This window comes from Pollachius pollachius, assembly GCF_949987615.1.
Source record: "Pollachius pollachius genome assembly, chromosome: 11".
Lineage (NCBI taxonomy): Eukaryota > Metazoa > Chordata > Actinopteri > Gadiformes > Gadidae > Pollachius > Pollachius pollachius.
Window position 1 is genome coordinate 4,611,118 of NC_136944.1, and position 23,043 is coordinate 4,634,160.

The following is a 23,043-nucleotide window of genomic DNA, read 5'->3' on the forward strand; positions in this document are numbered from 1 at the left end:
TGTGACACTCTTCTCAACTACACTGTAATTTGGATTATGTGACTCACAGAATCCAAATTACAACCAATAGACCAACCTCTCTTCTCTCAGCTATAGCGAATCTGACCAAACGACTTGTGGTGCAGCAGTCTATTGGGATCGAGCACAGCTGGGATGGATTATTCTAGACCTGTACTGCTCTTTACACCGTTTGGGATCCTCACAGATTCAGGTGGTTGACTTAGGGTCTGTAAACGGCCAATGCTGATTTTATGTTTTAACATATAGTGTTAGGGTTACTCTATTTTTAAACATCTTATTGCATAACATGCTACCTACATGTTTTATATAGTATGCGTCCTGTGGTCATAAGACAGCATGCATTGCATATGTTGAACACAAGTTACAACACAATCACACCGCACAAGAATAAGGAAAATATATCGAACCTTTAAAATACGCAAAAACCGAGGATACAAATATATCCATTATTATGAATTATAATTATTATATTATATAAGAGACATTATAAATCAAATAACAATGATGGATGTATAGATGTATGTATTTTAAAGATAATATTTCAACATGAATATATGAAAATGTAATTTATCTTACAACGAATTGTAGGAAACGCTATGCATGACGTCATGTCAGTGGCGGCCTCCCCCCTCGGCTTTCTCCCTCCCCCTCCCCCACTACCTCCTCCAAGCCCTTCTTTAATAGGTCCATGTCCAGCCTCACCCCCTCCCAGCCTCACTTCCCCCACCTCCTCCCTCCCCTCTCCTCCCTCCCCCTCCCCCCTCGCATCAACAACTCGCTGAGACGAGAAGCAAAATGGCCGCCAGTAAGCTAGCCGAGCACACAGCGCCTGACAGTCATCGGGAGGTTCTGCACGGCGTTCTGTTTACAGTCTGAGGAGCGGGAACTCGCAGCGAAGGACTTCTACGAATTCGCATCTCATTTTTCACGAACCAACGTTTCGCCTTTCCACGATGTCGTTTATTATTCAATTCAACCGCGAAGAGCTAGCTCGCCGCGCTAGCTAGACCTGCTAGCGCTTTACGATCTGCACGAATTTTCTGCACAGAAGCACTTTATGTTTAACGTGATTCCTGAGGTGAGTGTGCATCTTGTTCGACGTTCAACGCATCGCCTTCGTGTTTCGCCCGACCGCGAATTCGTATCTGCGTCAACTTTTCCAAACGCATTTCGTTTTTATCTTTTCTGTTTCGCTGCGCGGTCGCAGATCCGCTGCGCGAGCAGACAGACGTCACTAAAGTTCGTGGTTTTATTCGACCGTGGCGGCGGACTTCGTGGTTTTATTTCGTGACTGTCGTCTGATTTCGCCCTGGTAGCCAAACAACACGGTTTGAATCCCACCTAGGGCTCTGGGGGGGATCTGTCCGTGGCGGGGGTCTCCGGTAGCGTTAGCTGGGGTTCTCCTCGCTACCTTAACGGTCCCGGGGTGGAGGGGACACTCATACCATCAACCAAAACATTGCGTTAATGAGGATATCCGTCCGATGTTTATTATTTAAAGCTAATTCCACCACAACGCCTGTCTACCTCCAAGGGAAGTGGTCATATCGCTGATCGTAGGGCCAGAAGGCTGTAGCCCCAGCCTCCTGGAGGTGTCTACAGCAGACTGTAGTCCCAGCCTCCTGGAGGTGTCTACTCGAGTCTTGGTGTTTACCTGTGGTGCTCAAGCACAGGTTCAATTGACGTGGAGAATGGGTGCATGTTTACGTATGTTGATCCGAGTGATGCGCCCCCTTGTAGTCAGACCGTTAGCTGAGCAGCTCGTCCAATACAGTAGGATATCATACTACTACGTTCTACGGGCTGTTTACCTAGGACCTCCGCATCAGGGCTGGATCTCATACCAGTGGTAAAGGCTGTGTTCCCTCTTAAAGGAATTGTAGTTAGAAAACTGTCACGCAGTGATCAAGCCAAGAAGAAATCTTTGTTTGCAAGTGTGTTGATTGTAAGTGTAAACTAGAAGCTCCCCTCGTCGTCGACGGTTGAGGCTGGCCTTCATGTTCAGGGCTTTCAACACAGGATAACCTGTTTTTATATACAGCCACACAATGAAAATGCACTTTTCCTGTTGCTCTTGTGTTGCTTGTTTGTTTTTTGTTGTTCGCTTCGCCTTCCAGAGTCTCGGTTGTAATTGTGATCACAGCCTGATGAATAATGTAAAGGAAGTACTTTTGGCAAACCCCTACTGACTAGCATTACGGTTCTACCGGCGGCTGGCAGCGTTGTGGTGTCACTGATTTCATTTCCTTAGGAGGGTTGTCTCGGTATGCAAGGCAGCGTTTCCCAGTCGTATAGGGTCGCTGGAAGATTGCTGACTTTTGAGATATTTGACTGTCACAGTGGATATTTAATAAAAAAAACCTGGTTGAGTTAAGGTTCATTAATTAAATTAAGAGGACCTAAGATTTCATTGCTAAAAGCAAACTGCTACTAAACTGCTTCCGTGACGCGTTAATATCCGGGACGGACGTTGATGTGTGTGGAAGCAGGTGTATCTGCTTTCGCTCATGGGCCAAAGGTGCTGTACCCCTTGATGTACAGTATACCATATGCATGACTTACTTCCACCTTGTGTTTTACCCCCACAGACGGGAGAGTCAGGACAGGGAACAGCAGTTCATGGAAGACAAGAAAAAGAAGAAAGAGGATAAAAAGAAAAGGGACTCCTCTCAGAAGGTTAGGAGGAAGACTCCACCTTCCACACCTCCACCCCAACCTTTTGCACCTATACCCTTTACACCTCCACACCTCCAACTTCACCTTATGCATCTCCACCTTTTACAGCTCCACCTCAGACATCTTAAACTTCTACACCACCACCTTAAACATATGCACCTTTACCTTCAACACCTCCACATTAAACTTATGCACCTTTTACCTTCTACACCTCAAACGTATGCACCTTTACCTTCTATACTTTCCTCACCTCCACCCTCCAGACTTTCCTCTGTGAGAGTCTTCCGTTTCACGCTGCCTCCTCCGTTTACTATCTGCTATCCACACCTGTGTACACTGCGCCGCCTTTCACACCGTAGTAGCCCATCTTTCCCTCCCCTTCACCTTGCATCTCGACCTTTTTGGGGAAATCACTGATGTTTATGCAAATATCTTTTGTCATTTCAGGTGCCAGACCCAAAAATAAAAGGTAAATTTGCTGTTTGTTGTCTTTTCCTTTTTCTCTAAGTAGTACAGCGCAAATGCACTACGTTTACATAGGGAGTTGTAATTGGTTTGTGTATTTAGCTAGATTAATGTTATGAGCTATGGGAGTGGACCCAGGTGTTTGCTACTGACACCATGTCTGCCTGAACTCTTTATCTATTGGTCCCTGCGACTTACCCATGCCACAGCAGAACTCCCAGCATGCACTGCTGTGCCCTGGGGGACCTGGGTCGTAGGGATCCTGAAACGGGCCCTCTGGGACATTGAAACAGGTGTTGAATATCACAATATGATAGAAGTGGTTTTAGGACAGAGAGGGCTACGTTGCATTTATTTGGCAAGTTAATAATGGATCCAACCTTTGTCTACTCGCTCCATATACCCTACTGGGGTAGCCTGTGATGTAGTATTAGTATTGATGTGTTTTCTTGCTCGTACAAATCCCTCAAATATTGCCATAGTGATTAATAATTGAAGTAAGTATTTTGGGGTCTGGGAATGTCAAGAGCTATTTCACCGGAACCCCCCTGGTGGGCCTCATCACTTATTAACTGAAGGTATTCTCCTCTGTCTGCAGTGCCAGAAGCAGCCAAGCCCTCCACCATCCAGCCGCCCTCCACCCCGGGCCCCGCCTCCCCCATCCCCCCCGCCTCCTCCCCCGGCGGCGGTCCTGGTGCGTCCCTGCCTGCTCCCGACGGCGGGAACAATGTTAAGCAGCGGGCTGCTGTGGCCACCGGACAGCCCTCCTCCTCCTCCTCTAACTCCTCCTCCTCCTCCTCCTCCTCTTCTGGGAGCCAGGCGACGTCGACGGCCCAGCGCTACATCCCCCGCGAGGTGCCGCCGCGCTTCCGCTGCCAGCAGGACCACAAAGTGCTACTGAAGAGGGGCCAGCCGCCCCTGTCCTCCATGCTGCTGGGGGGCGGCGCAGGGGGAGGAGGTGCTACTCCTCCTCCGCTCTCCTCTCAGTCGGGAGAAACCCCCCCAACAGCTGGACCCATAGGTGAGTGGATTTCGTTTTGTTGGGGGGTGGGCAGGGTGGTCGTGGGGTCAGGGTGGTTTTGAGCTCAGCCAAATGGTACAGAGTTCGATCCAATGGTGTCCACTCTGTGTGTTTCTGTAGTTCTGTCAGGGGCAGAGCTACAGTTGTTTGTTTATGTTATTCATATTCTTTAAATTGTAGGCATACAAACTAAATAGCAGGGAGAAAGTAGTTAACTAGCTATTTCTTGAATGAAATTTCAAGTTGGAGGAGGAAAAGAAGCCTGTGTTTCAGTACCTGCTCCTCCTCCTCCCGTTGTAGATCTGAACACCGGTTCATCCTTCTCCTCCTCGCCGTCCGTCGCTGCTGCTGCTTCTTCTACTACTTCGTCTTATGCAAATTCCACTTGGGGGGCGGGCTCTGGCAGCCAACCCCCCTCTCAGGGCTGGGAGAAGGTGATCGTGGACGGGACTGACCTGGAGGCGTGGCCGAGCATCCTGGGCGGGGCCAAGCCGGGTTCGGGCGGGGCGAGCAGGGAACCGGATCATGCGCCTAACAGCAGTGCCTCATGGAATGAGAGGAACGTTCAGCAGAAGGGAGGGGGTGAGGTCGGGGGTGGGGACCGCCCCTCCTCGCCTCACTCCTCCTCACCCCCATCTCCCCCTCCCCCCTCATCGTCATCGCTCGCTGAATGTGTGGGAGGCTCCCCCTGGGGCTCCTCCCCTTCGGAGTCCGGGACAGGAAGTGATGCGCTTTACAACTCCAACATGTCCCATCTGGGCCCAGGCTCTCAGAAGAGCCCTGGAGGCAGCTGTAGTAGTAGTAGTGGTGGGGGGCAGGCCACGGGCCCAGGCTTCAGCCCCAGCACCAACCCCTCCGCCTGGCCCGCCCTGGGGCCGGAGCAGACCCAGGGCCCCGGAGACGGTCTCCGTCTGTCCACCAGCCCTCTCCCTCCGTCCTCTGGGAGCCAGCCAGGCCTCCAGCAGCAGCAAGCTGAGGGGCCGGGGGCGGGGGTCACTGGGGGTGGGCAGCCCTGGGGCGGGGCCGAGCAGGGCCCTCAGAGGGGGGCGGGCACCGGCGCGACGGGGCCAGGACCAAATCAAGGAGGCGGTGGAGACGGGGGCGCCAATCGATCGGGCTCCTCCTCCTCGTCTTCCTCCTCCTCGTGGCGAGCCATGCCTCCGACCTCCTCCTCGGAGATCACCGTGGGAGTCTCCCCGGGCGAAGGCTGGGGGGGCGGGGGGCAGAGCCAGGGCGACAAGACTGGCTGGAGCCAGCCTGCCAGTCAGGGCGACACCACTGGCTGGGGCCAGCCTGCCAGTCAGGGCGACACGACCGGCTGGGGCCAGCCTGCCAGTCAGGGCGAGGCGTCCGGCTGGGGCCAGCCGAGTGACAGTAGCTCCAACGCCCCTGGGGCATCTCAGGGAGCGGGCGAGGGGGGGAGTACGGGAGAGTCAGGATGGGGGGGCTCTGGAAACACTGCAATAGGAACTGGAGGGAGCGCCCAGCCTGGGGGGCGAGCTGGCAGCAGCAACAGCAGCAGCAGTAGTGGAGGGAGTGGCGGCGTCGGGGGCGGGGCTTTGCAGGACTCCGCCTCTCCTGTGGTTGCAAGCGGGGCGAAGGCCTGGGACAATCAGACAGCGGAGGAGAAGAGCGCGGAGAGAGGAAGGGCGGAATGGGGAGGAGCAGGAGAAGGCGGAAGGCCGACTGTGGTAGGAGGCGGAGTCGCCGGAGCTGGGAGTAGTGGTGGCGGAGGAGGAGCACCTAACCAGAAGACGGACGGCTCCGGAGGCCCCTCCTCCCAGCCGTCGCCCAACGCTGAAGTGGCCTTAAAGAGCATGCTGAGTCGCTCGGACCTGGACCCCCGGGTGCTGTCCAACGTGGGCTGGGGCCAGACCCAGATCAGGCAGAACGTGGCCTGGGACATGGAGGCCTCTGCCGCAGCCGCCGCAGGGGGAGGAGGGGGAGGGGGGAAGCTCAAAGACAAGAGCTCCTCGTCGTCCTCGTCGTCGTCCACCATCACGACGCGCGGCTCCGGGTATTCTGGGGCCAACGCGGGTTCGAAGACCACTGAGCCGTCATCTGGCGGTGGTGGCGGCAGCTCGGGTCCCGGTCCGAAGAGGGACGGCTGGGACGGCGCCGGGGCCCACCAGCCCGGCCGGGGGCCCCACATGGAGGCTGGGAACCGGAGGAAGGGCGGGTCGCCGCCGGTGGGGAGCAGCGAGGGGAACCCGGCCAAGAACACCGGAGGCTGGGGGGGACTGGCCCCCGAGAGCCAGGGGAAACCCTGGGGGGGTGAGGAACCACAAGAATGGAGGGACCACAGAGGAGGAGGAGGAGGAGGCTGGAGAGATGGTGGAGAACAGGGAAGGGGTGGGTGGGGAGGGCCTCCTCCAGAGAGCAAAGGAGCAGGAGGATGGAAGGATGGGCCTGGTGGTGGAGGAGGAGGAGGGGGAGGGGGGAGAGACTGGGGACAGCGGGAGTCCAAACCAGGTGGGATGTGGGGAGAGGGGCGTGGCGGCGGCAGGATGCACTCTGACGAAGGCACGTCCTGGGGGGACGAAGGAGGGCCTCAGAGAGGAGGTTGGGGGGGAGGGGACGCTGGAGGAGGTGGGGGGAGCAAGCCCCACCAGGAGTGGGGGGGTGGCAAGCCCCATGGCCCACCGGCACAAACACCAAACAGCCAGGTGGCCCCCATGAAAGCCCCCAATCAGCAGCACCAATCACAAGGCCAGCCGCCGGCCATGGCCGGGGGCTGGGGTGGACGTCCGGGCGCCGGCCCACCTCCGCCCTCCAAGGGCCAGAACCAAAGCCCGGGCTGGGCGTCGGGGCCAGTCCCCCGGGCGGCCGGGCCGGGGGGAGGGGGGGTGGACCCGGCGGAGTCCAGCGGGTGGGAGGAGCCGTCCCCCCAGTCCATCAGCCGCAACATGGAGATCGACGACGGGACCTCCGCTTGGGGCGACCCCCAGCGCTACAGCACCAAGAACGTCAACATGTGGGACAAGAACAGTTGCTCTGGGGGCCAGGGGTCTGGAGGACCGGGGTCAGGGGGCCCGGTGGGGCACGGCCCGCAGGGCCCCTCCCCTCCCAACCCCCAGCAGCCCCCCAGACGGCAGCCCCCCAGCAGGGAGTCTGGCAACAGTGTAGTGGGTCAGTACCTGGGCCTTTTTTGGGGGGTTTTATTTCAATATTTTTCTCATACAGATAATGTTTCTAATCCTTATTTTCTTAAATTTGCAATAACGACAATTCAAATTTATTTGTCTATTTTTAAGTCAGTACAATAGCAAGTAATTAAGAGGTTATTTGTCTGTCAGCAAGTCTCTTTTTAATTAAAGGCCTACGTGCAGGTTAACCGGAAGTTTTGATTAATGGGTACATAAAGCACTCAAAATATGTGTATCATTTATGAAATGTCTCATAGTGTTACGTCACGTTGGGGAAACGTGGTGGAAGGTAGCCTCAACCTAGTACTAAAACTATGGCGTCTAAGAGGTGGCAAGAACCACAAATAACATGAATGATGGCCCACAGCAGTATAATTTCGAACCTGTCAGACGTGAGAGGGCGAATGAGGAATTGCCGAGAACTGATGGCGGTCAAAGCCAATTAAATGCATGGTCAGAGGAGAATGAGTGGAGAGTTGCTATCGTTTAGTAACGCAGCCACGAGCGCTGGAGCTAGTCAATGAACAGCAGTGCAAACAATAACGACACTTTCATTTATTTTTTACTGTCAGTGAATAGCACCGAGTGAAAGTCAACGTTTTCTTTATATCTAGTGACAGCGATTATGTTGTAAGTACCGGTAAACTTAGTCAGAAGATCTAGAAATAGAAGGCATACTGCTAGCTGTTAGCTATGGGCTAACTTAGCCTATCGGACACGCAATCAGTGCACTTGCAAATGAGTGCCTGCAAGTATAACCGATCGTGGTGTGACATTATTTAACCATCAATCTACCGCAAATACGACCAGACAGATGTACATTGAACATATACACAAAGCACATCGTCCAACCCGGCGGATGCTGACTGACAGCCCTACAACAAGCCAAACATCACCACGGCGGGTGTGCTTTCTCTCAGTCTCGCATGCCTGTACACAATCACTCCAACTTATCCAACTCCAAGGCTATGCTGCTTCACTAAGACCACAACTAACCACAAGGCCTTCATAACCATGCAGTATGCCGAAGCCGGAAAGGACACACGCACAGTCGCACACACTCATCTAATGCAAAACAATCTGTTTTATAATCAACATTCAGTCACTGCAAAGATTTAAAGAGTAGCCTCTTACCATAAGTTAGAATGGACCCAAAGTATGTGATTGATAGTCTGGTTTAGCTTTCGCTTGCTATCCGTTTTTAGTATGACTTCTCAACATTACTTCTTTCTTGTGTTAGGCGCACATGGCTAATTTGCATATGCGCACAGGATTGGCTGGCTCCGCAAGGCAAATAATAGAACATATTTAATTATCTTTCTATCTGTCTATCTATCAACGCATGTGTCTAGTTTTAAAGTGATGTATTTTGTGTATGTCCAGTCAGACTTGTTCTCCCTTGTTCTGTGTGGTCTTGTAGGCTATACTGTGTGAGCCGAATCACCGAAATGAATTCATGACGATTTGTGTAGTTTGGTATTAATAAAGACTTGACTAGGCTATCTATCTATTTAGGCTATTAATCAACAATCATTCGCCGAAGGCAAAGTGAATAGTGGGGAATAGCCCCCGAGACCGAAGGTTTATTTGTTATTAGCGGGCATTTCGCAATGAAAACAATATCGAGTTTGAGATGTCAATCATGGGATTTATTACCAACAAGAAAATTGCACAAATTCGTTGGACAATAAACCTCGCAACACAGCCTTTAACCATGTCTTCTTCATGGCGGGCCCTCAGGTATGTGGGGCAAAGGAGGCGGACAGCCGGATGACGCCAATGCGGGTGGCTGGGGTCAGAGTTCATCATCGTCACCATCAGCAGCGCCCGCTGGCTGGGGAGACCCTGACCCTGATCCCGTGAAGCCGTCCGGTTGGGGGAACCCCTCTGCCAATACCGGCAAGCCAGGTGAGCCGCAGCTGGTCGGAGTAATCCATCAAATGATGTCATGGATCATATCTTGGATTACAAATGGGAATGTTTGGAATGTGGTTTTGTTTTTGTTTTTCCGGTCTCTGGTGCGAGCGTTGCATGCAAATTGTTTTGTAGATAACATTGAACTATTGTGCTCCAAACTAGCACTGTTCGTTAAGTCTCTAAATTGAGTATGGTTTGTCATTTCTGTTATTTTAGTATAAAATTAATGTTTTTACTGGTTATGGTTAAATTTTGTTATTGAAGTAATTCCATCTCTAAATGGGCTTTTGATATGGATCCATTAAGTTAGTGTCTTGTGGCCCCTAAACCTTACCTTTTACTTTCCTGAACCTCCCGTCTGGGATTAATAAAATAAATCTAATCTAGACTGTAAAATAATGAATCACCTGTATAACTAACCTATTAAACTGTGATTAAAGCACCACTGTTATTTAGCTTCAGTATACCTAACCTATGGATTATAGGCTATAAGGATTGGCAGTAAATCAAACCTGATGATCACAAGTGTTTCATTTCCCACCCGAAGGCCCCAAGTCAGGGGAGGGCTGGGGGTCAAAGGGCGAGGGGCCTGTGGCCGCCTCCCGCCACTCCAGCTGGGACGAGGAGGAGGAGGGGGGCGTCTGGAACAGCGGGGGGTCCCAGGGAGGCTGGGCCCACGGCCACGCTGGAGCCAGGGGCCACGTCAAGGTATGACCACACACCACGACAAGCTCGAGAACCAATGTTTAGTTGTATCGGGTACCATGCGGCTCAGGAGGTAGCGTGGGTGTGCTGGCAATCGGGAGGTCGCTAGTTCAATCCCCGGCTCCTCCTTGCTTTTACTCAGGTAAAAGCTGAGCATGACAGCTACCCTGATTGCTTCCCATGAGCTGGCTGTCACCTTATATTGTTGACTCCGCCGTCGGTGTGTGAATGTGTCCATGAATGGGTGAATGTGAGGCAACATTGTAAAGCGCTGTTTAAATGCAGTCCATTTACCATTTAAAGAACGTGTATCACGATGATTAAAAAAGCAGATGCTATTACCAAAGGGAATTGGTGTGAAGCCAGAAACAGACAGACAGAAATCTTTAAAGGGGTAGTTCGGAATTTTAGACATAGGGCCCGATTCCCAAGTTAGCCTTGGTGTTCTTTATCATTGGAGACAGTTTTCAACACATTTCATTCAGTCCTTCTAGTTGCAGAGTTCGCTCGTGCTAGGCTAGCGCACGGCAACGAGCAATACTAGCCTGCTAATAAACCCCAATACAATAATGTTAGAAATAAAACTAACCTTGCGTCGCATGAATCATCGCATTTTGAGGGACTACTTTCACAGCAGCTGCGGAATTGAACCTAGGTATCAGTCCGCCGCTGCCGTAGCCTACTAGCAGGAATATAACACTGTTGCTGAGATACAGCAAATCCCACAGACATTCAACACAGACAACACAGACATTTACATCTATAGTCTGGCGTTATAATTGATTTACCTCATGTGTACTGTGGAGTGGGTAAGACTGGTTTATTAGCAGGCTAGTATTGCCCGTTGCTTTGCGCTAGCCTAGCACGAGCAAACTCTGCAACTAGAAGGACTGAATGAAATGTGTTGAAAACTGTCTCCAATGATAAAGAACACCAAGGCTAACTTGGGAATCGGGCCCTATGTCCAAAATTCCAAACTACCCCTTTAAGGAGAAGGTTTCGACCCTGGTCCCTTTTGGCAGGGATTTGAACCCCCTAGCCCCCCCTACCCCTTACTAATGCTAGCGCTCGGCGTTCCTTAATCCCAATTCATGCCTCTTCTCCAGGTGGGTTAAGATATTAAACTGTGTGTCCTGACATTCTCCCTGCTCTACCCCACAGGGGGGCCGGGGCGAGAGCTGGGGTAATCCGATGTCGCGGCAGTTCGCCAACATGGGCCTCCTGGTAAGATGTGCTTTGGTAATCTGTGGACTTAACCCCTTCGGCTCGGACCACGTTCCCGTCCCGCCGCGCCCGTACACGTCTTAAAGGGGCGGGACGCTGATTTGTCATCACAGGGCGTTTCCAAACACACCCATTAGTGACGCCTCAAGTGGGTGGGTTGGATCGTGGTCACCCCGCTGGGAGACTGCACCTACTGTTAGGCTGCAGGAGGTGCTCTACCCATCATGCATCTGGGTGGACGCCGCCACTTGTCATGTCATGAAACGGCTTGTGATTAAGCCTCCACCTGACACATGGTGGTGAACATGGGGCATCTTCAACGGCCGAAAAATCCTGTGGAGAACCATTTGAAGTCAGTTCTGTGTCGCTAATGCTAATGGTCAATAGGGTGACGATCCAGGCGGCGACAAGAAAATGGATCCAGACAAGAGAGGGATGAGTGACTACAACGGAGAGATGCGGAGAGGAGGAAGAGGAGGAGGAGGAGGAGGCTACCGCATGCCAGGCTCTAAAGACATGGCGGCTGGGGACATGGGTCACTATGGAGACAAGGTATGCTGGCAATTAGCCAAAGGGGCGGCGAGGCTAAGGCTATTCTCCATCGGAGCTATGGAGTGGAACTATGTGTACTTCATCCGTAGTAGTCGGTTGAGATAAGAGTTGTTCGGGGTATATGTTGTGGTGCTAAAACTTTGCCCACTAGTTTTTTCAAACCATTTCATGGGATTTGTTAAATTGATTTATCTATCTTCTCATTTGCACTGATCTGTCAAATACTATCGTTTCTGTTAAGTATGCAATGGATAGTCAACAGTATGCATTGTTATTCCCGTGCCTTAGGGGGCGCTCTACGGCACCTGTCGAGGGTCACTTGTAACATGTTCTGGTGCTAGTGAATCAGTTTAAATGGATATCAATATCTCGACCTGCGTTCTTGTGTCACTCCGTTACTAACAAGTTGTCCTTGCATTATATAACAACCATAATTGTTTCAATGATGTGTACAATATCATACATAATGACGAACGTGAATTCGCGCACCAATAGTTTTGGATTTCTGACCGTGGGGTGTGGCTCTGCTTTGGGTGGTCCTGGTGCTGTTGTGGGGGGCTGACGGTGTCTTTGTTCTCTCCCCCAGATGAGTGGTCATGGGGGGTACGGCGGTGGAGGCGGTATGCCTCCGTCACGAGGCATGCACCAGCCCGGGGGCCATCCCATGACCCCCACCCAGGGTCTACGGACCCCGGTGCCCCATCAGTACATGTCTGCCCAGGTACCCCCAAACACCTACCCACCACCCTTCCACCCACCACTAACCACTCCCATCCAGGTTCACCAGCATTTCACGCACCTGTGATTGACCGGCAGGATGAATTCCTCAGCCAATTAGGGAAGAGATGCCCTGAATGTTCAGGAATGAGTCGAGGGTATAAAATGGAAATGGTCTCGTACAGAGGCTGGTGCAGTCGATTCAAGAGATATTCAAAGATTTCATTTCGTTAACTTATAGTTGAACCATGGCCCTGGCGATTCTAAACAATAACCCTAAAATGATGGCTCTTAAAAGGCGCTTACAACGCTTTTAACCAAAGCAGCTTTGCAGTGAATTCAGATCGTGGAAGACCTTGTAGATCCTGTGGCTGGAGACAGGCCATGAACATTGGGAGTCTCCCATCTGGGAGTAGACACTCGCGTCTTCGACCTGCCTACCTGGGCCCCTCATGACCTCCCCTCCGCTGTCTCTCAGGTCCAAGGGTCCATGATGAAGCAGATGCCGTCGCCTGGCAACAGCCTTGGTGGGGGAGGTGGAGTGGGCGGGGTGGGTGGGGGAGGAGGAGGAGGAGGAGGAGCAGGAGGACTGTTCCCCCCTCAGCTGTCCCCGCAGCAGTTGGCCATGTTGAGCAACATCTACCCCCACGTCCAGCAGTTCCACCTGGTGAGCTCCCCCGCTCGGAGCCCAGTGGCTCACCGCACGATCTGTCGGGCTGTCCCCGTGTGGCTGGTTTCTGATTGGCTGACTGGCTGTGATTGGCCTTTGATTGTCCGCCTGGATAAAGAATGCTTTCTTCTTAATTATTTCCGAGACCAGGCGTTTGAGTCGGTTGAGTGATGATGCAAGCTCTCAGAAGCATGCACGCTTTCTGAATTTGAGTTAATGTGCTCCCAACTATCACTATAAGTTGAATATGTGCATGTAGGAGCACAAGTTGCTTAACTGAGTATGGTTTGTGGTTCCTGATGAACCAACTCTGTGTGGTGGGTCATCACTGTCCTCTGATTGGCTGACCGTGTGGGGTGGGTCATCACTGTCATCTGATTGGCTGACTGTGTGGTGGGTCATCACTCTCTTCTGATTGGCTGACTGTGTGGGGTGGGTCATCACTCTCTTCTGATTGGCTGACTGTGTGGGGTGGGTCATCACTCTCTTCTGATTGGCTAACTGCGTGGTGGGTCATCACTGTCTTCTGATTGGCTGACTGTGTGTGGTTGGTCGTCAATGTGTGCAGATTTGTCTGTTCGCCCTGTGGTCTTCTCTATCAACTTTCTTTTCACCTTCAAGTGACCTGGCTGTTTTGAACGGCAATACTTAAGCGTCTTAATGATGCACCAGCCCAGACTAATGGGTGGTGTCGTAATCTGCAGGCTTGTCAACTCCTCCTGCAGCAGCAGCAGCAGCAGCACCAGCAGCAGCAGCAGCAGCTGCTGCAGAACCAGAGGAAGTTCCCCCAGCCCCTCCGCCAGCAGACCGACCCCCAGCAGGTGAGACCACACACACACACGCACGCACGCACGCACGCACACAGTCGGATCCTTTTTTTTCTTTGGACGTCGTAGTTAAGGCAGCTGGTGTGTGTTGTTTAGGCGGCCTTCTTAAGCTGTAAAGTGCTGTTGGAAACCCTGCTGGCTGGTAATGGCTATTCAACATCATCAGTAGTTAAGGTGGTAATACCGGGTATTTTTGTAGAGGATCATCTCAATACGCTTTAAAAAGTAGAGATTTGCCGCACTGATATCCTTATCTGTTGAACCGTGTAGCACATGTATTGTTTATAAAGCATGTTACATATTTATACACATATCTATATAAAGCGATGCGTCCTCTGATATAACATGTATTTATAGTGGCGGTGCAGGGGATGACTGTATGACTGGTGTTCTCTACAGCTGGCCAGGATCATGGCCGTCATTCAGCAGCAGAGACAGCAGCAGGGAGGGGGAGGAGGGGGGAGCTCCAAGCTGTCTCCCTCCCACCTGGGGGGAGTAGGCCTCCCCAAGCAGTCCATGGACCCCCTGGGTCATCCCGGGGGCGGTGGGGTCTCCCTCTCCGACTTCCACGCTAAGACCCAGGCCATGTACTCTGGTGAGTCCCCCGCAGGCAGGCTGCTTTTATCAGAGAGACTTGCAATAAGTACATTTGTCAGAAGGAAGAGAAACACTATTTTGTACAGTAAGGATGTTTATAGAAACAAGTGCCAAGCACTAACAATTGTCAGGTGAACCCTGTATGCAACAAAGATGGCTAGGATAAGATGTCCAAACAGAGTCCGCTATTTGGTTTAGTCATTCTAGGCGGACGCGTTCATCCGAACCAGCGCTTGCGGTGTATTCAGATCTTGGAAGATATTGTAGGCCCTTTGCAAATTTGGGACTTCAGGTAGACCGTTAACATTGGGAATCGAACCCTCAACATTTCGGCTGGCGGTTTGAGCACTCAAATCACTACCCTGTCAACAAAATACAAAATTGTCAGCAGAGTGCAGTTGAAGGCATTGATGCTAGTCAGCATGTCCCTGTATGACCGGGGCTCAACCCTCTAGCTGTTTGCTGTTCTCACCGCGTCCACTAGAGGGCGTTGTCCTCTGTAGAGCATGTACTGGCTCTACAGAAATGCTGCTTCTTTTGAGATGGAGAATGGTGGTGGTATTGGTGACACTGGTAGGGATGGTAGTCATGAAGTTGGTGATGGTAGTGATGGTGGTGGTGGTGATTATGATGTGTTGGTGGTGATAACGATGGTAGTGATGACACTGGTGGTGATGGTAGTGATGAAGGTGATGATGATGGTGTTGTCTTTGTGTCAGGTCTGGCGCCGGGGGGGAACCTGTCCGGCCTGGACCTGGGCCAGGGCGGGGGTCCGGGGATGAAGGACCCAGGGGGGGGGGCAGCAGTCTCGCTTCAAGTGGATGATGGAGGGCCACTCGCCCTCCTCCTCCTCGCCGGACGCCATCGCCGCGATGCACAAGAACGGTACGCCCGCCTACAGCGGGGCAGAATCACACCTGCACTCAGTGTCTCAAACGGAGGGCCCTTGATGATGGATCACTACCCTCCTACCGGGGCCCTTCTGAATACTAATTTAGTGCCAGTGGGCGACATGTGGCTCAGGAGGTAGAGCGGGTTGGCTTGTAACCTGAAGGTTGCTAGTTCGATCCTGGCTCCTCCTAGCCGAGTGTCGAGGTGTCCCTGAGGGAGACGCCTCACCCTGACTGCTCCTGACCAGCTGGCTGTCGACCTGCGTGGCTGACACCGCCGTCGGTGTGTGAATGTGTGCATGAATGGGTGAATGTGAGGCCGTATTGTAAAGCGCTTGTAGTGGCCACTGGTTAGAAAAGCGCTCTATAAATGCATTCCATTTACCATAAGCGATGTCTGCCTTGTCTTAATTTCTGTTTTCTGATCCCCTCTCCTCAAGGCCCCATACCCAACCCCATGAAGAACAGGGGAGGCTCCCCGTACTCCCAGTACGAGATGCTGGGGCCCGAGGGCCTCGGCCTCCCTCCCCAGGGCCCCATGGACCACTGGCACCGCAGCCCCGGGACCAAGATGCCCCACAAGCCGGGCCCCCCCAGCTGGCCCCCAGGTGACCCTCCCCTCCGATACTGAAGATACCCATACCTGCTGGTCTAGAGACCATCCTGGTCCTGTTGACCTCACTTCCGGTCTCGCTACACGATTCACTCTGGCTCCACCTAGATATACAGAAATTACAATGTTATCTGGGCCAATCAGGGACTTCGTCGTCGTTGTTGTTGACGTATAAGGGCCAATCAGGGACTGCGTCATGGTTGATTACGTTAAATACAGGCCGCCGCTGGCAGCAGTAATGTCTTCCTGAAGCACTGAGCGGTAATGTTAACATTAGCAGAGTCAACACAGCCAAAAGTGCAGTTATTGCTGAAGAAGACTCAGTAAGGACCATTTATCAAGAACTAGTCTGCACTTGCAGAGTTTCTGGGCGGAAAAATCTTTTTTGGACGATTTGAACCGCGCACCGTGAAGGCGCCACATGTTTTGTCATACTGATTGGCTGAAGGAGTTTGTCTGTCAAGGTATTTGCTGCCCAGAATGATCCTTGTAGTGCAACAGGATGTGAGGTCACGTGATCAGGATGGTCTCCAGGCTATCTACTTACCAGTTCATGACCTGTTTACATACTCACCTTTATTTGCACACTTTATCGTCCCACAAAATGAGGTTTGGTTTTCAGCAGTGGTCAAAATACTGAAGGCAACGATGTTGTTGTAACGGTATATCATTTTTTTTTTTTTCTCTAAGCCAATCGCGGGCCTTGTTGCATCTCCTCTATACCCTCCCTGCGCCTGAATGATGCTGATGCTGTCTGTCGTCATGGTTACAGAGTTCCAGCCCGGCGTGCCCTGGAAGGGGATCCCGAGCGCTGGGGACCCCGAGTCCGACCCCTTCATGACCCCTGGCAGTGTGATGAACCCCCCGGGCACGCAGAGCCTCCAGGACTCGGACCACCCGCTCCTCCGTGACAACACTGGTACGTTGTTGTTGTTACTACTTTTGCACGGCAACGCCTGTCTGTCAGTCATCGACCCCCTTTTATCATTGTTGTCAGTCCCGTTACGTTGTTCATCAACCCTGTTATGTTATCGGTTGACAATCAGTGTTAAGTGGTTGGTCGTCAACGTTATTCCTGATTAATTGTTTGCCATTTCAGGTTACGTTGTTGGGGGTCCAACCTGTTACGTTGTCCACCCTGTTACGTTGTTGGGGTCCACCCTGTTACGTTGTCCACCCTGTTAGGTTGTTGGGGTCCACCCTGTTAGGTTGTTGGGGTCCACCCTGTTAGGTTGTTGGGGTCCACCCTGTTAGGTTGTTGGGGTCCACCCTGTTAGGCCGTTGGGGTCCACCCTGTTAGGTTGTTGGGGTCCACCCTGTTAGGTTGTTGGGGTCCACCCTGTTAGGTTGTTGGGGTCCACCCTGTTAGGTTGTTGGGGTCCACCCTGTTAGGCTGTTGGGGTCCACCCTGTTACGTTGTTGGGGTCCACCCTGTTAGGCTGTTGGGGTCCACCCTGTTACGTTGTTGGGGTCCACCCTGTTAGGCTGTTGGTTGTCAGCCCTGGGACCAACAACAGCTGGTCTCATTTGATATAATTTAGATTAACTTATGTATGTTGTTCTGGTGTTGTACACGTGTGTGATACTGGTTTTGTAAATGTGTGATACTGGTGTTACATTGGTGTTTTATACTGGTGTTGTGCACGAGTTTTGTACTGGTGTGTTTTATACTGGTGTTGTTTCTGGTCTCCCAGGGCCAAACTGCTCCCTCCCCACCTCGCTGCCTTCCTCCGGTGCCTGGCCCTACAGTGCCTCCGACGGCCCCCTGGCCAACGCCCACAGCTCAGGTACCCCGTCCTGCACGCACAGACACGCACCCAAACGCACACAGATACAGCCACGCACGCACACACAACCACACGCTCTCTCTCTGGTGCTGGAGGGGAGGCGTAATGGTATGATGCAGCTGTAATAAGGAGCATTACAGCCTGATAAGGACATGTGTGCGCAGTGCTCACACAACGCGTGGCACCAGTGCTGAACTACGGGACAGAGGAGCTAATATTGACAACAGAACTCACCTTCAGGAGTAACCTAGACGTCTGTGGAGTAACGCAGTGCTCAGGGTTGCGTAAGACTCTGCTTGATGTGAAAGAGACAGACACTTTGGTTTTGGTGCGTGAGGGTTTGGGCAAGTGAAAACTAAAGTTGTTTTTCTTGTGTTGGTTTTAGGTTGCTTTCATATGTTTTTAGTTAGCTGTGTTTTGGTCTCTCCCTTTGCTCGTTTTTTTAAATCTCCCATTACCCTTCCCTACTCTCCCCTCTCCTCTCTTGCTCTCCTTCCATGCTCTCTTCCTCTCCCCTCCCCCCCTCCCCGTTTCCTGTTTAGCCAAGTACTCGGAGTACAAGCCCAGCTGGCCTCCAGAGCCCATCGGACACAACAAGCTGTGGAAGACCAATCGCATCAGCTCTCAGCTGCCACGCCCGCCCCCAGGATTATCCAGTCAGAAGCAGGCCCAGCCCTCCCCCTGGGGCAGCGGAGGCCCCCGATTGGCCAGGGGATGGGGAGGGGGAGGAGGAGGGGGAGGAGCAAGCCAGGACTCCCGATTCAGTCAAGGTACAACTATTCAAAACACTGGAAACTGTTTAACCCCTCATGGTCACCGTTTTCCCCACAAACACGTTGGCTATAGCAGAGTACAGAAATATGGTTTACTTTATATAGGTAATAAATCGTTTCTCTCTCTTCTTTCACCCTCTCTCCTCTCCCTCATCACTGCAGGCTCGGCATGGAGTGATGGGTTGGCCTCAAGAGGAAGCTGCTGGCTGTTGCTGAGCAACCTGACCCCTCAGGTACGGGCTTATTTTGAAGGGAGGTGGTGTAACATGGGAGAGATCAGCCGTAACGAGGGGCTAGAGAGGGAGAAGGTGGCGTTGCGATACAGGGAGGGGCACTGTCTAGAGATAGAGGAGCAGAGAGGGAAAGATATTTGCTTATGAAGCTAGTCACGGAAGAGATGAGGGCATCGGTGTGAAGAGGCCATGCAGGAGTTTAAAGTGCCAGCGACCCAGACATCGTCTTTGTTTTGGCTTCCTAGTGTGTCTTATATGACCTTCAACATCGTAAGCTATGCAAATTGGTCGCTATTACTATAATAATGGCCTCATTCAGAAAAAACTGGTTTCAAATCCCAGGTCTCCGCCAACCAGTCTGTGAACGTTTTACTACGCTCTGACGTCTAGTCCTGTCTCTCCTTTCCAGAATCCTCAGCCCAAAGTGTTTGTCTTTATTTCCAGAGTGTTCAAACTGGAGTTGAAACAATGGGTTCACCAACCCTTGTAAAACCCTGATTACTGGGGGGGGGGGGGTTATTGGTTACCACGGCAGCTGTCACTCATCTGCGTTCTCATTCATGTGCGACCGGCTGCTAATTGGATTGGGAAGTTGGGTGATCCTTTTCAATCAATTACATATGGCACCGATCGTGCTGCACTGGGAATATGACAGCGTGCAAAGCAGCACGTTCACCCACCTGTTTTTTATATGGCAGCGAAGGAATGAAACTTTAGTGATGCGTTGCGTACATTTCCCCCACATTGTCAGAGATATAGCCTTGCAGTGCTTCACAGGCCCGTATTCAGATGTAGTCTGTTTAGAGGGAGCCTGTGAGGGCATTGGAACCCTTAGGGGGATTGGTCCTCTAACAGGACTTTGGCTGTCAGAGCTGTCAGGTCGGGCCAACGGGAACCAATAGAAAATGAACAAGTGGAAAGGATGTCGTTAACTGCAGTCTCGCTGTCCTCATGATTGTTATGCATGATAAACCACTCACATGTACACACACACACACACACACACACGTGCATGTACACACACACACACACACACACGTGCATGTACACACACACACACACACACACACACACACACACACACACACACACACACTAAAATACTCTGTGTACTGATGAGTGACCTCCTAGTGTGTACCATTGAGACGGTGGTGGGTGTAAACGTTGTCCTCATGTCCGTGCAGATCGACGGCTCCACGCTGAGGACCATCTGCATGCAGCACGGCCCCCTGCTCACCTTCCACCTGGGCCTGACCCAGGGCAACGCGCTGGTCCGCTACAGCAGCCCCCAGGAGGCGGCCAAAGCCCAGGGTGCACTGCACATGTAGGTTCACTGCACACGCACCCGGCCCGCCACGCACCCACACCAACTCCATCATGCACACACTTGCATCCACCCAGCAACCGCGCACACACCACGTCATACGCACAAACTCCGTCGTGATTGCTTACAAACACACCAGCACACGCATGCCAACAAAGCAACGCACACCAATGCAACCCCAGGCACACATCAACAGAACCCTGCACATTCAAAGAAACAAACATAAATACAACCACGCATGTCAACAAAACCACACACACTCACACAAACCGCACTCGCAACGCATACGAACTACGCACAGCGCGACCACTTGCAGACATGCACTGACTTACTTTGTGTTTCACTCGCCTCCAGGTGCGTTCTGGGAAACACCACCATCCTGGCTGAGTTTGTGAGCGAGGAGGAGGTTGCTCGGTATTTTGCACATTCTCAGGCCGGTGGGGGCGACGGGGGGCCCGCCGGCTCCGCCCCCGGGGGCCCCCAGGGGTCGTCAGGACCGGGCCCCTCAGTGGCTAGCAGCGGGGGCAGCTCCCCGGGCAGCGAACGGGGGCCGGCCACCCCTGGAGGAGGAGGAGGAGGAGGAGGGGGGTCGGTTCTCTCCACTGGCTCCGGTTGGCAGAACCTGGACGGCAGCGGCAGCTCCTCAGAGGGGTCCGGGGCCCCGGGGCCCGGCCTGGGCGTGTTCTCCCAGTGGAGCACCAATGGGACCGCCGAGGGGGCGGGGCCCGGGGGGGCAGAGCCTGGGGGCCGGCCAGGGATGTGGGGGGCCGTGACGGTGGGGTACCCCGGCGGCGGCGGCGGCGGCGGCGGCGGCAGCATGTGGGGGGCCCCGCAGATGGAAGAGAGGCACCAAATGGACAACCCGGCGGCGCTGTTGCCAGGCGACCTGCTGGGGGGCGGGGCAGACTCCATCTGACTCCGCCCTGGTATTTAAATGTTTAGGTTTAGGAGACACGTTGTCACAGCATACACTGGGATACATATGTTCTTTCTATAGCATACACGACAACGGAAACACTTACTCTGTATGCATATTAATGTAAACACACACTTTGCGTACGCGTACATGGTATGCAAGTCAATGTAGACATGTTTAGCTGAAATGTGAGATATGCTTACACACATTCTCGTGGCCAGATTTAAGCTATTATCTAAATCCATGCAGGGACTGTTAGATGTGTGTATGTGTGTGTGAATGTGTGTGTGTATATGTGTGTGTGTGTGTGTGTGTGAGTGTGTGTAGATATATGTGTATATATATATATATATATATATACAGGGTGCGATTTGTGAAAAAACCAGAGGGGGGGATAATTTTGAGAAACATTTTAAAATGTTTCAAAATGAAGACGGACCCTGTGTATTTTGGTTGTTAATTATTACGATGTAATGGTGAAAATACTTTGGGTGGGGGGGGATAATTTTTATCCCCACCGAGGATAAAAATAATTCAGCAGAGGGTAGGACGTGTAAACCAGAGGGGGGGATAATCCCCACCATCCCCACCGGCAAATCGCACCCTGTATATATATATATATACACACACACACACACACATACACACATACATACATACATACCTACATACAGCCTTTTTTTTCCACAGATGAAGATTTCAACTGCTTAGACTTGAACCTGTAATCGAATGAGTGGGGACCCGGTCTCAAAGGCCGGACCCCGATACGGACTGCAACGTCCTCTGATATTAAGAAAAAAAAAAAAAGGGGGGGGATCTTTTCATACAGATTTACATTCACGTGCACACACACCAAATGCAGAGGCGCCCGGCGGCAAGACGCAGCCGCGGTGGGCGAGGTCACCAGCATCCACGGAAGAGACATGAAACTGACACGACGACGTGAGGTGAACTCGCCGTTTGGGTTTCCTTTTCAAAAGAAAGAAAAAAAAAAACGGAGATTAACTGCATCTTACTGTGTACGTGGGTCGTCCGTTCTCCTTTTCGTTTGTACGTATGGTTTTAATTTTTTGAACATTTTTGAAAAAGTGGAAATATTGGAAAAATGTGTATTTTGTTTTTTGTTTTGTTTTTCAAGAAGCTGACCTCTAACTGTTGTCTCTCGTATTCTCTCTCAATCACGTTTGTTACTGTTGCGATAATGAAAGTTTAAATTGCTGGCGGTCCGAGGCCATGGCGTTGTTTCTCCCAGTGTGTCGTCTGACGTGCACACAGGCGGTGGTTTTTTTTCTTGTTTTTTCGCGAGTGAGTTTGAGACCAAGTTTTGTGGATTCAAAAAAAACCCACAGCCGTTTGTATGTGTGACTGAGAACATTTCGACATGCGGTTGACGTGTGCATGTTAACGCCCGGTCCTACGTGTGTGTGTGTGTGACAATGGCTGCTTACTTTACAGAAGGTCTATTACGAAAAAAACGTTTTTTGAGTGTACTTGGTATACCGCTGTGTGTTCAACAATTATTGGCACTAAGGCTTTTTTCTCATTTAAGTTGAGTGTTTTTTAGCGAATTTTTTTATTGTCCAAAATGCAATAATAAAAAAAAGATAATTTTATTGACAAACGAACTGAGGGCATCTGCTTTTGAGATAAAGGACATGCCAAATGTTATCAAACTGTGTGGTGTGGTCGGGACGGGTGTGGCGCGTGTTTACAGACGCTCCAATAGTTACCGTTTGTTTTTATGTTCCGTTGTGTATTGGTTTTAAATTAAGGCAGGCTGTCACACTCCTGTCCAGTGTTTTTTCTTTTTTCCTTTTGAGATTTTACAAAGAAGAAATTTATTTAAACAAATGAGAACAAGATTAATAATAAAGTTGAAAGTATTGGCTTCTATCTTTGTGTCGAGGTATCTCTTGATTTGATCCCTGATTCGTTGCCTAAATCTGGTGAATGTTAAACATTTGATTTG

At 51.6% G+C, this 23,043-nt stretch overlaps 1 protein-coding gene across 1 annotated transcript; it reads left to right on the forward strand.

Annotated features, from left to right (window-relative positions):
- Nucleotides 1–811: 811 nt before the first annotated feature.
- tnrc6bb.1 (trinucleotide repeat containing adaptor 6Bb.1) lies at nucleotides 812–22,967 on the forward strand. Its single transcript, XM_079745815.1, is given in 22 exon segments — nucleotides 812–1,099; nucleotides 2,610–2,697; nucleotides 3,145–3,166; nucleotides 3,761–4,183; nucleotides 4,484–7,312; nucleotides 9,070–9,237; nucleotides 9,794–9,954; nucleotides 11,113–11,175; nucleotides 11,563–11,727; nucleotides 12,314–12,448; nucleotides 12,923–13,111; nucleotides 13,819–13,935; nucleotides 14,341–14,536; nucleotides 15,258–15,321; nucleotides 15,323–15,423; nucleotides 15,869–16,036; nucleotides 16,814–16,960; nucleotides 17,736–17,828; nucleotides 18,371–18,598; nucleotides 18,764–18,834; nucleotides 20,019–20,158; nucleotides 20,513–22,967. Coding segments are annotated over 21 exon segments (6,099 nt in total). The 5' UTR covers nucleotides 812–1,099; nucleotides 2,610–2,640; the 3' UTR covers nucleotides 21,075–22,967.
- Nucleotides 22,968–23,043: the final 76 nt, after the last annotated feature.